Source organism: Siniperca chuatsi, linkage group LG8 (assembly GCF_020085105.1).
Source record: "Siniperca chuatsi isolate FFG_IHB_CAS linkage group LG8, ASM2008510v1, whole genome shotgun sequence".
Lineage (NCBI taxonomy): Eukaryota > Metazoa > Chordata > Actinopteri > Centrarchiformes > Sinipercidae > Siniperca > Siniperca chuatsi.
This window is the reverse complement of record NC_058049.1, coordinates 1267797-1280599: the sequence shown is the minus strand read 5'-3', so window position 1 is coordinate 1280599 and position 12803 is coordinate 1267797. Positions and strand designations below refer to the sequence as shown.

Here is a 12803-nt window from a genome sequence, read left to right as displayed (position 1 = left end):
GCTTAGAGATCTTGAGAAGTCCCTTTTTTAATGTGTTGCAAACTCCTAAACTGCAGTGTGACGACACAACTGCCATTTTGTCATTTTCAGTTCCTCCTGATCCGTCCAGTCTGTTAAAGTTGGAAGCTGCGTCTCAATTCGCGTTCTTCTGTACTCGCACTTGCTATTTTGAGTGCGCGAGTGCGTTCGCACTGACAATTGTGGCAAAAAGGCAGTGCGCGACGAGCACCCAGCGGTCTAAAGGTTGAGGGTGGAACTTCTCACGCTCAATGGTCGCCATCTTGGCTCCGCAGAGGACGGGGAGCGGGTTCGGTTCGCTCCGGTGAACACCGCGCCGTACAAATGTAAGTTATACATGTGGCGGTTTTTTGTTGTCGGACAGAAGCCATCAGCATGTTTATTGGGTTAATTTAGCAGTTTGTAATGATTTGGTACCGTGAATGGTTGCAATTCGCCATTAAAAAGAAGAAGAAGAAGAAGAAGAAGCGGTCGAATGTTGCGATCATCATTTCCGGTAAGTGCACGACAGCGGTGTTCGATTTGGGACTACGCAAGTAAGTACATAGTACGCTTCCATGCAGTACACTGTGTACACTAACGCAAGTATCGGAATTGAGACACAGCATAAGAAGTTTAAAGTTCCCGTTTCCTTGAGTTTCTCTACTTGTGAGGGTTTTTTAAAATGGAAAATAGCCTCAGACTGTTTTACTGCAAACACTAAAAAAAGGTCAGACTGTCCAGAACGAGGAGCAGAAACTGTACAAGCAGAACTCCATTCAATTACTTGGGTTTTTAGCTTTAAGTCCAGCCAACTCATATTTTCAAAACATTTTCCTTTTTTCATCTTTTAAACAAACCGTCCGCTCGGTGCGTAACACCTCACCACGGCTCATAAACTCTAAGAGTTCAGGTTTAGTGTCGAGTTCAGGTCTGCGAGGCAGCCGGTGGAAAACCGTAACCTCTGAGAGTCGAAGAGACCAGCGGACCATCTGTTGTCTGACAGAAACAACTGGACGAGTGCGAATCAGAGAGCCGGAGGTGAGAAACGACCAGCAGCAACATGAGCTCTGTTACCGTCCACAGCTTCAACAATGCAGACAAAAGGTCTCTGCAGTTGATTTAATCCTGATTGTTGCAGCACTTTCTAAAATTGCGTCGAGGTCATGTGAGACATTTATGGTCCTATTTAGAGATGCAACAAAGAATTATTTACATTATTCGATTAATCTGTCAATTATTTTTTGGATTAATGTATTAAATACATTTTTTTTTATTTCCTTGAAATAAATAAGGAATGACAATCAATCGTTTAGTCTATAAAATGCCAGAAAATAGTGGAAAATGTCCAGCTGACGTCTTCAAATGTCTTGTTTTGTCCAAAAGACTCAAAGATATTTAGCTTTACATCGTTCGAGACAAAATAGTTTGAGGAAATACATTATCAATTGGCTAACTGATTAATTGACTCATGGTTTTAGCTCTACATCAGCTAACCCTTCATTACTTCATTACCCAGAATTCCTCAAATGTGACATTAGTGAACTACAGTGTTTGTTCATTGGTATTCACACAAACACTTCCTACATTTCTCTTAATGTAAACGTGTAAATGAAGCTTTTTGATTAAAATCTTTCTGAAAAACAAGATGCTTAAAGGTGTCAAATCCTTAAATCTTCCAAGTGAATAAAAACAGTTCACATTATGACTCAGTGATGTAACATGTTGGAGCTCCATGTGTTAGCGGTTAGCCACACGTTAGCTGTAAAAGTTGAATACGTTGCAGCGTTTACACATGAGCAGCAGACGTTTTGGAGAGGAAGTGCAGGTTTGGCAGATTTTGTTCAGTTAACCGTCCAAACTCCACGTTTACAGCCACATCTGTCATTTTGCACATTAAAAAAAAAAGTTATCGGCATTGTTTAATTGTTGTCCGAAGGATGTTTGTGCGAGTGTTTCATCAAATATGTGGTGTTGAAGCTGAATTTGGCTCTTGAAACGTTCACTTTGCATTTTCCTGCTGGAGTGATTGCTGTTGTTGTCACATGACCTGCTGCTACATGTCTCTGGCACAACGGTTGCCACGTATATATCAGTATTAGCACATGTGTCGGCTTATAAGTAAATGTCAGCAGTTAAAATGTCCATTTTATGCTAATAGGATATGAGGTCATTTAGAAACAGCTTGTTTGTCCACAAGAAACTACAGCAACAAATCAGATAATCTTTATCTAAAATGTTTGTATATGTTTTTAATTTATTTAAAAAAATTAACATCAGCTGATTTATCATTATCAGATTTTTTAAAGCCTCAAAATTCCAGTATCCCCAAAGTGGTTCGAGAACAGAGGAAACAACAGTAGAACCTGTGACAAGGGCTACATATTAAGTTACATCGCTTTAACGGTGCGTCCCTTTACGTTGTTGCTTTACGTTGTTGCTTTACGGTGTTGCTTTACGGTGCGTCCCTTTACGTTGCTACTTTATGTTGTTACTTTACGTTGTTACTTTATGTTGTTACTTTATGTTGCGTCCCTTTACGTTGTTATCTTACGGTGCGTCCCTTTACGTTGTTACTTTACGGTGCGTCCCTTTACGTTGCTACTTTACGGTGCGTCCCTTTATGTTATCTTACAATGCGTCCCTTTACGTTGCTACTTTGCGGTGTGTCCCTTTACGTTGCTACTTTACGGTCGCTTTACGTTGCTACTTTACGGTGCGTCCCTTTATGTTATCTTACAATGCGTCCCTTTACGTTGCTACTTTGCGGTGTGTCCCTTTACGTTGCTACTTTACGGTCGCTTTACGTTGCTACTTTACGGTGCGTCCCTTTACGTTGCTACTTTACGGTCGCTTTACGTTGCTACTTTACGGTGCGTCCCTTTATGTTATCTTACAATGCGTCCCTTTACGTTGCTACTTTGCGGTGTGTCCCTTTACGTTGCTACTTTACGGTCGCTTTACGTTGCTACTTTACGGTGCGTCCCTTTACGTTGCTACTTTGTGTTGTTACTTTACGGCGCGTCCCTTTACGTTGCTACTTTGTGTTGTTACTTTACGGTGCGTCCCTTTACGTTGCTACTTTGTGTTGTTACTTTACGGTGCGTCCCTTTACGTTGCTACTTTGTGTTGTTACTTTACGGTGCGTCCCTTTACGTTGTTACTTTACGGTGCGTCCCTTTACGTTGTTACTTTACGGTCCCTTTACGTTGCTACTTTACGGTCCCTTTACGTTGCTACTTTACGGTGCGTCCCTTTACGTTGTTACTGTATGTTGCGTCCCTTTACGTTGCTGCTTTATGTTGCGTCGCTACACGTTGTGTCGCTTTAGGTGTGGGTTAACACTGCTTTAACTTAAAAAAATCATATCACAATAAAATAGCAGAACGTAAGTTAAGAAGGTGCAGACTAACAGTTTTTGCCACTAACAAAACCAGCAGCAGATGAATCTGTTGAATTCAGGTACAGTTTTAAATCAAGATACTATTAAAACCATCCGTGTGTTGTTGCTGGTGTCATTGATCTCCTCCAGCAGCAGCTCAGACTCTGAGCCCTAAATCTGTTCTATTCTGAGCTAATGAAAGATTTACTGGATTTCATGTTATGCAACAGCTTCTAAAACTGCTTCTGTGGTGAAACAACCTGGTTTATAAACGGAGGGTCAACATCTGAATTACATGTTTATTTCAACATCTGCCCTGTCTACTTCTGCTTCCTGTAAAAGATTTCCTACGTTTCCCAGAATGCCTTTCACTGAGCAGCTGTACGCAGATGCTTCCGGACACCAGGGCTCACCCAAGGGTGTGAATCAGATGTTACGGCCGATCAGAAACAGAAAATTAATCAGCAACTAATTTGATAGTCAAATTATTATTTTAGTACGGTGGCCCTGAGAGCTCAACACACTTGCAACTTAGTGAAAATTAGCTAAAATGTACGTTTTTTTGGACAAACGGGACTTCAGCGTCCCCTGGAAACGCCGTTGGTTGTCGTCTGAGCTACTTGCAGCGCGTTTTGTGTATTTGGTTGTGTTTTCTCACTTTGCAGCATTTTTTCTAAATGCTAAATTGTAAGTGTTGTCAAACCGGTGAAGAAGGTTTCTCGTGTTTCGTCTGTTTTCATGCATTTTCTGTTGAGCTGGTTGCAGCTTCTCTAATGCGACGGAGCGTCTTTGGGTTTTGGGCTTGTTGGTCGGATAAAACCAGAGATATTAAGACGTCACCTGTTGGGCTGAAGATTAGAATAATAATCTGGATCTATTCTTTGCAACTGAAGCGTACTGATTCAATCTTTTCTGTTAAATTAAATTAAGAAATTAAAAAACACGCAGTCTGTAAAATGCCCAAATGAAACTCGTCTGTTGTTAACGTATTTTCTGCAAGACACTGACAGAAACAGAGTTCAACAGAGAGGCGAGTCTCTGGTCAAACGATCACGTCGTGTCAGTTTCAGGAGTCAGAATCTCACAGAAAACTGATCGATAACTGATCAGCTTCATACTTGTGAATCAGAACCTCCTGTATTCGGATCAAGCAGCTCGTAAACGGTATAAATCAGTCAGATAATCGCTGTAACTTCAGTGTGTCAGCCAACAAAACGAGATTACAGATCTCAGCTGAGACTTTATTTACACGTCGAAAGCTGGACTAAGTGGGATCAATAAGGAGGGGGGGGTTGAGATTATTCTGAATCTGTACGTAACTCAAACTTGATCAAATGTTATCAAACTCCAACCCTACACCTGGAGGCCTCGGAAAACCACTGACCCCACATGAAGCCTCGGCTGCTCCGTCATTTTCTATCAATAACCTGTGGAAGACACCAGCTGTCAAACTCCCCCTGTGGTGAAGAACTACTGCCATTAACTCCCACAGTACAGACAGTACAGACAAAACACAGGGAAACTACAGTTATTTCACTACTCAGGGATACACGCAGGAAGTGAAATACAGAGTATTAAAGTGTTGATATCTTTAGAAATTAAAGAACAAATACTAATTCTATATTAATGTTATCACAGAAGAGTAAGGTCACTTTAAAATCACAGCATACTATGAGAATATAAGTATTATAGAAGCATTTTAAGTGATAAAAACGTACATAAAATCAAACACACTTTATCTCAGAGTGGGACTATTTTAGAGATAGTGGGTGGGGGGGGGCATTAAAAACATATAAGATGTTGGAATAAAAGCGTTGCAAAACTTTACAAAAAAAAAGGGGGTGTCCATCTTCTAAAGGGCACCGTGGGAAAACAGCCCCGAGATTCAAACACGATGCCAGATTAGAAACAGATGTTCAGAAAAGAAAGAACAAACAAAAAAAGAAGTAACGTTCACGGTGGGGTTTTTTTTTTTTTACCGCATTTTCGTTGTCAGATAAAAACCCGGGCGCCAAATCACCTCCTGCGACTCCTGTTTCTGAACCATAAGTGAGGTATAAATAATTTTAAAAAAGCAAGCCGTATTTGGGGCACACGGTCCATTATTACCCGGAGCTCATTCCCGGCACGTTGTGTGGCCGTGCAGCAGCGGCAGGCACCGGCCGCCTGCTAATGAACTTCCTCCGGCCGAAGCAAAGTCAACTTCTACCGGGGCTCTTTTGTTTTCTACCGGTGTTTCTCACCTTGCTGTGGCTGCAGCCCATTCCTCCTCCTCCGAGCTCTGCTGTCGGTTTGAAGCCGCTCTCCTCCTTCCTCTTCTTCTTCTGCTGCTGCTGCTTCGTCGTCGTCTTCCTCCCTCTGTTGACAACTTTCAAACACTCCGTTAAAAAAAAAAAAAAAAAAAAAAAAAAACTCCCCTGAACGCACCTCTCGGGCCGCCGACCACAGGGGGCGGGGCTTATATGTGCTGCCTTCAGGAACACTCCGTACGTTCGTCACTCAACAACGTTTCTTATTATCGTTATTATTAACAATCCAAAAGATACAGATAAGCCGTATATAAAAATATATACAGATTTTAAATAATCATGAAATGTACCTGTAATTAACCATAAAGTGAAAACTAATGTAAACACAACAAATACTGAGGCTAAAGCTAACAGGCCCCGGGTCATGATATCATGCTAACAGACTGAGGCTAAAGCTAACAGGCCATAATATCACGCTAACAGACTGAGGCTAAAGCTAACAGGCCCCAGGTCATGCTATCATGCTAACAGACTAAGGCTAAAGCTAACAGGCCCCAGGTCATGATATCACACTAACAGACTAAGGCTAAAGCTAACAGGCCCTGAGTCATGATATCATGCTAACAGACTGAGACTAAAGCTAACAGGCCCTGAGTCATGATATCACGCTAACAGACTAAGGCCATGATATCATGCTAACAGACTGAGGCTAAAGCTGATATCATGCTAACAGACTGAGGCTAAAGCTAACAGGCCCCGGGTCATGAGTCGCGCTTAACAGACTGAGGCTATCACGCTAACAGATATCACGCTAACAGACTAAGGCCATGATATCATGCTAACAGACTGAGGCTAAAGCTAACAGACCCGGGTCATGATATCATGCTAACAGACTGAGGCTAAAGCTAACAGGCCCCGGGTCATGATATCACGCTAACAGACTGAGACTAAAGCTAACAGGCCCCAGGTCATGATATCACGCTAACAGACTGAGGCTAAAGCTAAGGCCAGGTCATGATATCATGCTAACAGACTGAGACTAAAGCTAACAGGCCCTGAGTCATGATATCACGCTAACAGACTAAGACCATGATATCATGCTAACAGACTGAGGCTAAAGCTAACAGACCCGGGTCATGATATCACGCTAACAGACTGAGGCTAAAGCTAACAGGCCCTGAGTCATGATATCACGCTAACAGACTGAGGCTAAAGCTAACAGGCCCCAGGTCATGATATCATGCTAACAGACTGAGACTAAAGCTAACAGGCCCTGATTCATGATATCACGCTAAAAGACTGAGGCTAAAGCTAACAGGCCCCAGGTCATGATATCATGCTAACAGACTGAGGCTAAAGCTAACAGGCCCCAGGTCATGATATCATGCGCTAACAGACCCGGGTCATGATATCACACTAACAGACTGAGGCTAAAGCTAACAGAACAGGTCATGATATCACACTAACAGGCTGAGGCTAAAGCTAACAGGTCATGATATCACACTAACAGGCTGAGGCTAAAGCTAACAGGCTCCAGATCATGATATCACGCTAACAGCCTGAGGCTAAAGCTAACAGACCCGGGTCATGATATCACGCTAACAGACTGGGGCTAAAGCTAACAGATCCGGGTCATGATATCACGCTAACAGACTTAGGCTAAAGCTAACAGGTCATGATATCACACTAACAGGCTGAGGCTAAAGCTAACAGACCCGGGTCATGATATCACACTAACAGGCTGAGGCTAAAGCTAACACATCCAGGTCATGATATCATGCTAACAGACTGAGGCTAAAGCTAACAGGCCCCAGGTCATAATATCACGCTAACAGACTGAGGCTAAAGCTAACAGGCCATGACATCATGCTAACAGGCTGAGGCTAAAGCTAACAGGTCATGATATCACGCTAACAGGCTGAGGCTAAAGCTAACAGGTCATGATATCACACTAACAGGCTGAGGCTAAAGCTAACAGGTCATGATATCACGCTAACAGACTGAGGCTAAAGCTAACAGACCCGGGTCATGACATCATGCTAACAGACTGAGGCTAAAGCTAACAAGCCATAATATCATGCTAACAGACTAAGGCCATGATATCATGCTAACAGACTGAGGCTAAAGCTAACAGGCCCTGGGTCATGATATCATGCTAACAGACTGAGGCTAAAGCTAACAGATCTGGGTCATGATATCACACTAACAGACTGAGGCTAAAGCTAACAGATCCGGGTCATGATATCACGCTAAAAGACTGAGGCTAAAGCTAACAGGCCCCAGGTCATGATATCACGCTAACAGACTGAGGCTAAAGCTAACAGGCCCTGGGTCATGATATCATGCTAACAGACTGAGGCTAAAGCTAACAGACCAGGGTCATGATATCATGCTAACAGACTGAGGCTGATGCTAACAGGCCCCGGCTCATGACAGACTGACTGAGGCTAAAGCTAACAGACCCGGGTCATGATATCACGCTAACAGACTGAGGCTAAAGCTAACAGATCCGGGTCATGATATCACGCTAACAGACTGAGGCTAAAGCCTAAATTTAAGCTTTTAAAAGGCTTTTATGACATGGCTATGACAGAATAACTGGAATAGGTAACGTCATAAGTAAGTGTCTCTGACCGAATTATCAATAAATTAATATAATAATGTGACCAGCAGCAGCAGCAGTGCGGTGTTATGATGTGTGTTGACCTGCAGCTGAACTTCCAGGTGTTTGTGCAGCATCTGTCCCTCTGACATCATCACATTTTTAACAGCTGATGTCACAGTCAAGTGTGTGTGTGTGTGTGTGTGTGTGTGTGTGTGTGTGTGTGTGTGTCATATGTAAATACAATAACTCACATTCACTCCCCAAAGTAAAGTACTTATTTTAATCTCAACAGATGTGAAACTACATCTACTACTAAACTGAAAGTTTGTGTAAATGAGGTCTAAAATGAAAATGGCGGCTGTAGTTTTGGTCGTAGTTTGAGGAGGCAGCTGCAGGTTTTTCCTCCTCCTGCTTCTGTTTTATGTTTATATGAGCAAAAGCCCATAAAACACACAGGATGTACTTCACTTCTGAGGACTTTCCCTCTGACGAAAGAGGTAGATTTCATCTGCTGTGGAGGTTTGCGGTCTTTATCACCTTGTGAGGACACAGCACGCACAAACACACACACACACCTCACGCAGAGTTAATCAGCAGGATGTGTGAAAGCTCCCAGTCAGCATGTGAGGTGATTAACTTCGTCTTACTGGAACGACGACGTCATTGTTCAGACTCTGACACACTCCGGTTTAAAGCTGCACAACATCCACTCGGCCTCAGACAAGTTACCTGTTTCATACCTGTAAACCTGCGAATTGTTCATTAACTCCACCGGTGCTGTTTCAGTGTTTCCCATCAAACCCCTTTGTGGTTATTTAAAAACTCCACCACGTGGCTTCCTGTCGCAGTGAGTCTTCAGTCTGGTTGTGCGTCGTCGAAAGCAGCGGTGGAGGAGAAAGTAGTCCAGTCCAAGTAAAACACCTGCATTTAAAATCCTACCTGAGTAAAAGTACCAGAAGAAGTAACTCGACGCAACACAAAGAAGAGAAGCCGCCGCCGCTTCCTCCCTTCGGTCCAAACACTCAGGTGCCTTCAAACAGAACAATATTCACAAATCAAATCGCTCAGCCACGTTTGTCTTTCTTCTTCTTCTTCTTCCTCTCGTGTTTCCAGCGACAGGCCGACTTCGTTACCGCCAACCCTTTTCCGAGAAACATCTCTCTCCGCCATGCCATTATATCATGCTAACAGACTGAGGCTAAAGCTAACAGGCTCTGGTCATGATATCACGCTAACAGACTGAGGCTAAAGCTAACAGGCCCCGGGTTATGATATCATGCTAACAGACGGAGGCTAAAGCTAACAGGCTCCGGTCATGATATCATGCTAACAGACTGAGGCTAAAGCTAACAGGCCCCAGGTCATGATATCACGCTAACAGACGGAGGCTAAAGCTAACAGGCCCCGGGTTATGATATCATGCTAACAGACTGAGGCTAAAGCTAACAGGCCCCGGGTTACGATATCACGCTAACAGACTGAGGCTAAAGCTAACAGGCCCCGGGTTATGATATCACGCTAACAGACTGAGGCTAAAGCTAACAGGCCCCGGGTTATGATATCACGCTAACAGACTGAGGCTAAAGCTAACAGGCCCCGGGTTATGATATCACGCTAACAGACTGAGGCTAAAGCTAACAGGCTCCGGGTTATGATATCACGCTAACAGACTGAGGCTAAAGCTAACAGGCCCGGGTCATGATATCACGCTAACAGACGGAGGCTAAAGCTAACAGGCTCCAGTCATGATATCACGCTAACAGACTGAGGCTAAAGCTAACAGGCCCCGGGTTATGATATCACGCTAACAGACTGAGGCTAAAGCTAACAGGCCCCGGGTTTTGATATCATGCTAACAGACTGAGGCTAAAGCTGACAGGCCCCGCGTTATGATATCATGCTAACAGACTGAGGCTAAAGCTAACAGGCTCCGGTTATGATATCACGCTAACAGACTGAGGCTAAAGCTAACAGGCCCCGGGTTATGATATCACGCTAACAGACTGAGGCTAAAGCTAACAGGCCCCGGGTTATGATATCACGCTAACAGACTGAGGCTAAAGCTAACAGGCCCCGGGTTATGATATCACGCTAACAGACTGAGGCTAAAGCTAACAGGCTCCGGGTCATGATATCACGCTAACAGACGGAGGCTAAAGCTAACAGGCTCCGGGTCATGATGTCGCAAACACCAGCAGTTACCGCGGCAACGCTCCAGTTCCAGTTCGTTAACTGCCGCCGTTTTATTCTGTAAATGATCAGGCGACGTAGTCCCTCATTCGTCCAGGAGTGCTCCATCGTAGAAAAGGTTTCAGTCGCAGTCGTCTGGACGCTGTTTTCAGAATCAAGACGTTTCGGCTCCCATCCGGAAGTCATTCTCAATTGTGAAAAAATGGGACGGGAACTCAGAAATTTAAGCTACTCTGTGTTACATAAGCCCCGCCCTCAGGTAGGAGTCTACCTGAGTATCTGTTGATTAGCTAGTTTCACCTGAAACTGACCTAATAGTTTCCATGATGGCCCAGTAATCAGTAATCAGGCCTGTTGTTTTCTGGCTGCACCTCCCTCATCACTGTTCAGTACCTGATTAGCATGTGATTGGCTTGACCACGGTGTTAACACACTGTGGTAAACTTTGGGCAGGTTGAATCTCAGACCACCATTTCTGTTCAAAGAGGGGTTTTCTTTTTTCACAAAAATGGCTTCTTTGACTCCTCTTTCAAACCAACTCTTCTCTCTACTTAGGATCTTAATCTGTAAATGATCATAATTAAATATTGTAGCGTAATCGTGCTACCGTGAGTTCCTCTTGGCCCTGAGTCGCCACGCTGGGTTTCTTTCTTTATTTATTTCTCTTTCTCTGCACCCGTCGTTCTTCCGACCGCCTCTCCTTCCGCCTCCTGTCCTGCGTCCAGCCTGCTGCTGTATTTAAGGAGAGGATAATTAGTTAACCGGGTTCAGCCGTGCCAGTTATCTCTCCTTGACGCTGCTCACCTGAGCAACTCCCCCACCTCTCCCTCTGCAGCTACCTACCCACCTCCACATACCCGCACCGCCCGACTTGTGCTTAAACCATTAAAGCAGTGAAGCGTCCCTGTGGCTGTCGTGCTGTTATATATTCTATCATCAGGTTATTATTCCCGCATGCTGCCCGTTGCCGTAGCTCCGTCTCGTCGTTGGACTGGACCAAGAACACTCAGGCTGTTTACAGGAAGGGCCAGAGCCGCCTCTGTTTCCTGAGGAGGCTGAGGTCCTTCAACATCTGCCGGACGATGCTGAAGATGTTTTATGAGTCTGTGGTGGCCGGTGCTATCCTGTATGCTGTTGCATGCTGGGGCAGCAGGCTGAGGGTAGCAGGCTGAGGGCAGCAGGCTGAGGGTAGCGGACGCCAACAGACTCAACAAACTGACCCGTGAGGCCGGTGGCATCGTGGGGGTGGAGCTGGACTCTCTGGCGGTGGTGTCAGAGAGGAGGATGCTGGGTAAACTACACGCCATCTTGGACAGCGTCTCCCACCCGCTCCATGACGTGCTGGTCAAACAAAGGAGCACCTTCAGCGGAAGACTCATCCCCCCACAATGCACCACAGAGCGCCACAGGAAGTCCTTCCTGCCTGTGGCCATCAGACTCTTTAACTCCTCCCTCTAAGTGTCAGTCTGTATGACCCAAGTCACTAAACTGGACATTGATCATTAACATCTCTGCAATACTTGAATAATTGTGCAATATTCTGTGTAATACTCCTGTGCAATATTAGTTTTCCCATGGTAGTTTTTCTTATTTATTGATATTGATATTATATACCTCCATTACTGCTGTGCAATATCTTAATAATCTCAATAAGCTGCACTTAACTCGACAGTACATGCACCACTGCTTATTACTTATATTATTACATTGTATTATTATACTGTATTATCATCATCAACTGGTAAACCCACTTGGTACCTCACACTTATTTTATCTTATACTTATACCCACCTGGTACTTAATTTATTTTCTGACCTGTTTTTATAGTTTTATAGTGTATCATATTGTTTGCTAGTACTTCCTCCTGTGTGCACTGACGTAAAGGCGAGCTGCTGTAACAAAGCGTTTCCCTTCGGGGATCAATAAAGTATTTCTGATTCTGATAATGTAAAGCAGGATGTTGCTGCTGCAGCCGGTTGAGCCGGAGCTCACGTTGAACCGGTTTGAAATCTAAATGCACCTGTGCACTCGCTGTAATCAGGTTTACGAGTTTGCGTCCGTATCTCAGCAGGTGTTTTGGCAGCAGGTAAACTCTGTCCGCTCTCTTCTGAGAGTGCCTGTTTAATCAGACGTGATCCGATTTCTCTGGATCAGCCAATCGGCAGTAAGCTCTTAATTGGATCAGGTGCGCAGAGGATGGAGTGGAAACAGGAAGTTGAGCAGCTGGAAAACGATTGGGTGGATTTGTTTTTGTGCTGTGCTTCCTCACTGAGTGTAAAGGGGGGATTCAATTGCTTTAAAATGCTTTTCTGGACAGTTGAAACACGTTGATGCTGGAAAATATGAACGTGGCGTCTCCTGACGCGATGCTCGTCATGAC

At 44.2% G+C, this 12803-nt stretch overlaps 1 protein-coding gene across 1 annotated transcript in view; it reads right to left on the bottom strand.

The window, feature by feature from the left end:
- ccdc69 (coiled-coil domain containing 69) overlaps nucleotides 1–5786 on the bottom strand; it is a 29725-nt gene extending 23939 nt beyond the window's left edge. The window contains exon 1 of the mRNA XM_044204488.1: nucleotides 5623–5786. Within this exon, the coding sequence (XP_044060423.1) occupies nucleotides 5623–5643 (21 nt within the window). The 5' untranslated portion in view covers nucleotides 5644–5786. The remainder of the gene's footprint in view (nucleotides 1–5622) is intronic.
- Between the last annotated feature and the right edge of the window lie 7017 nt (nucleotides 5787–12803).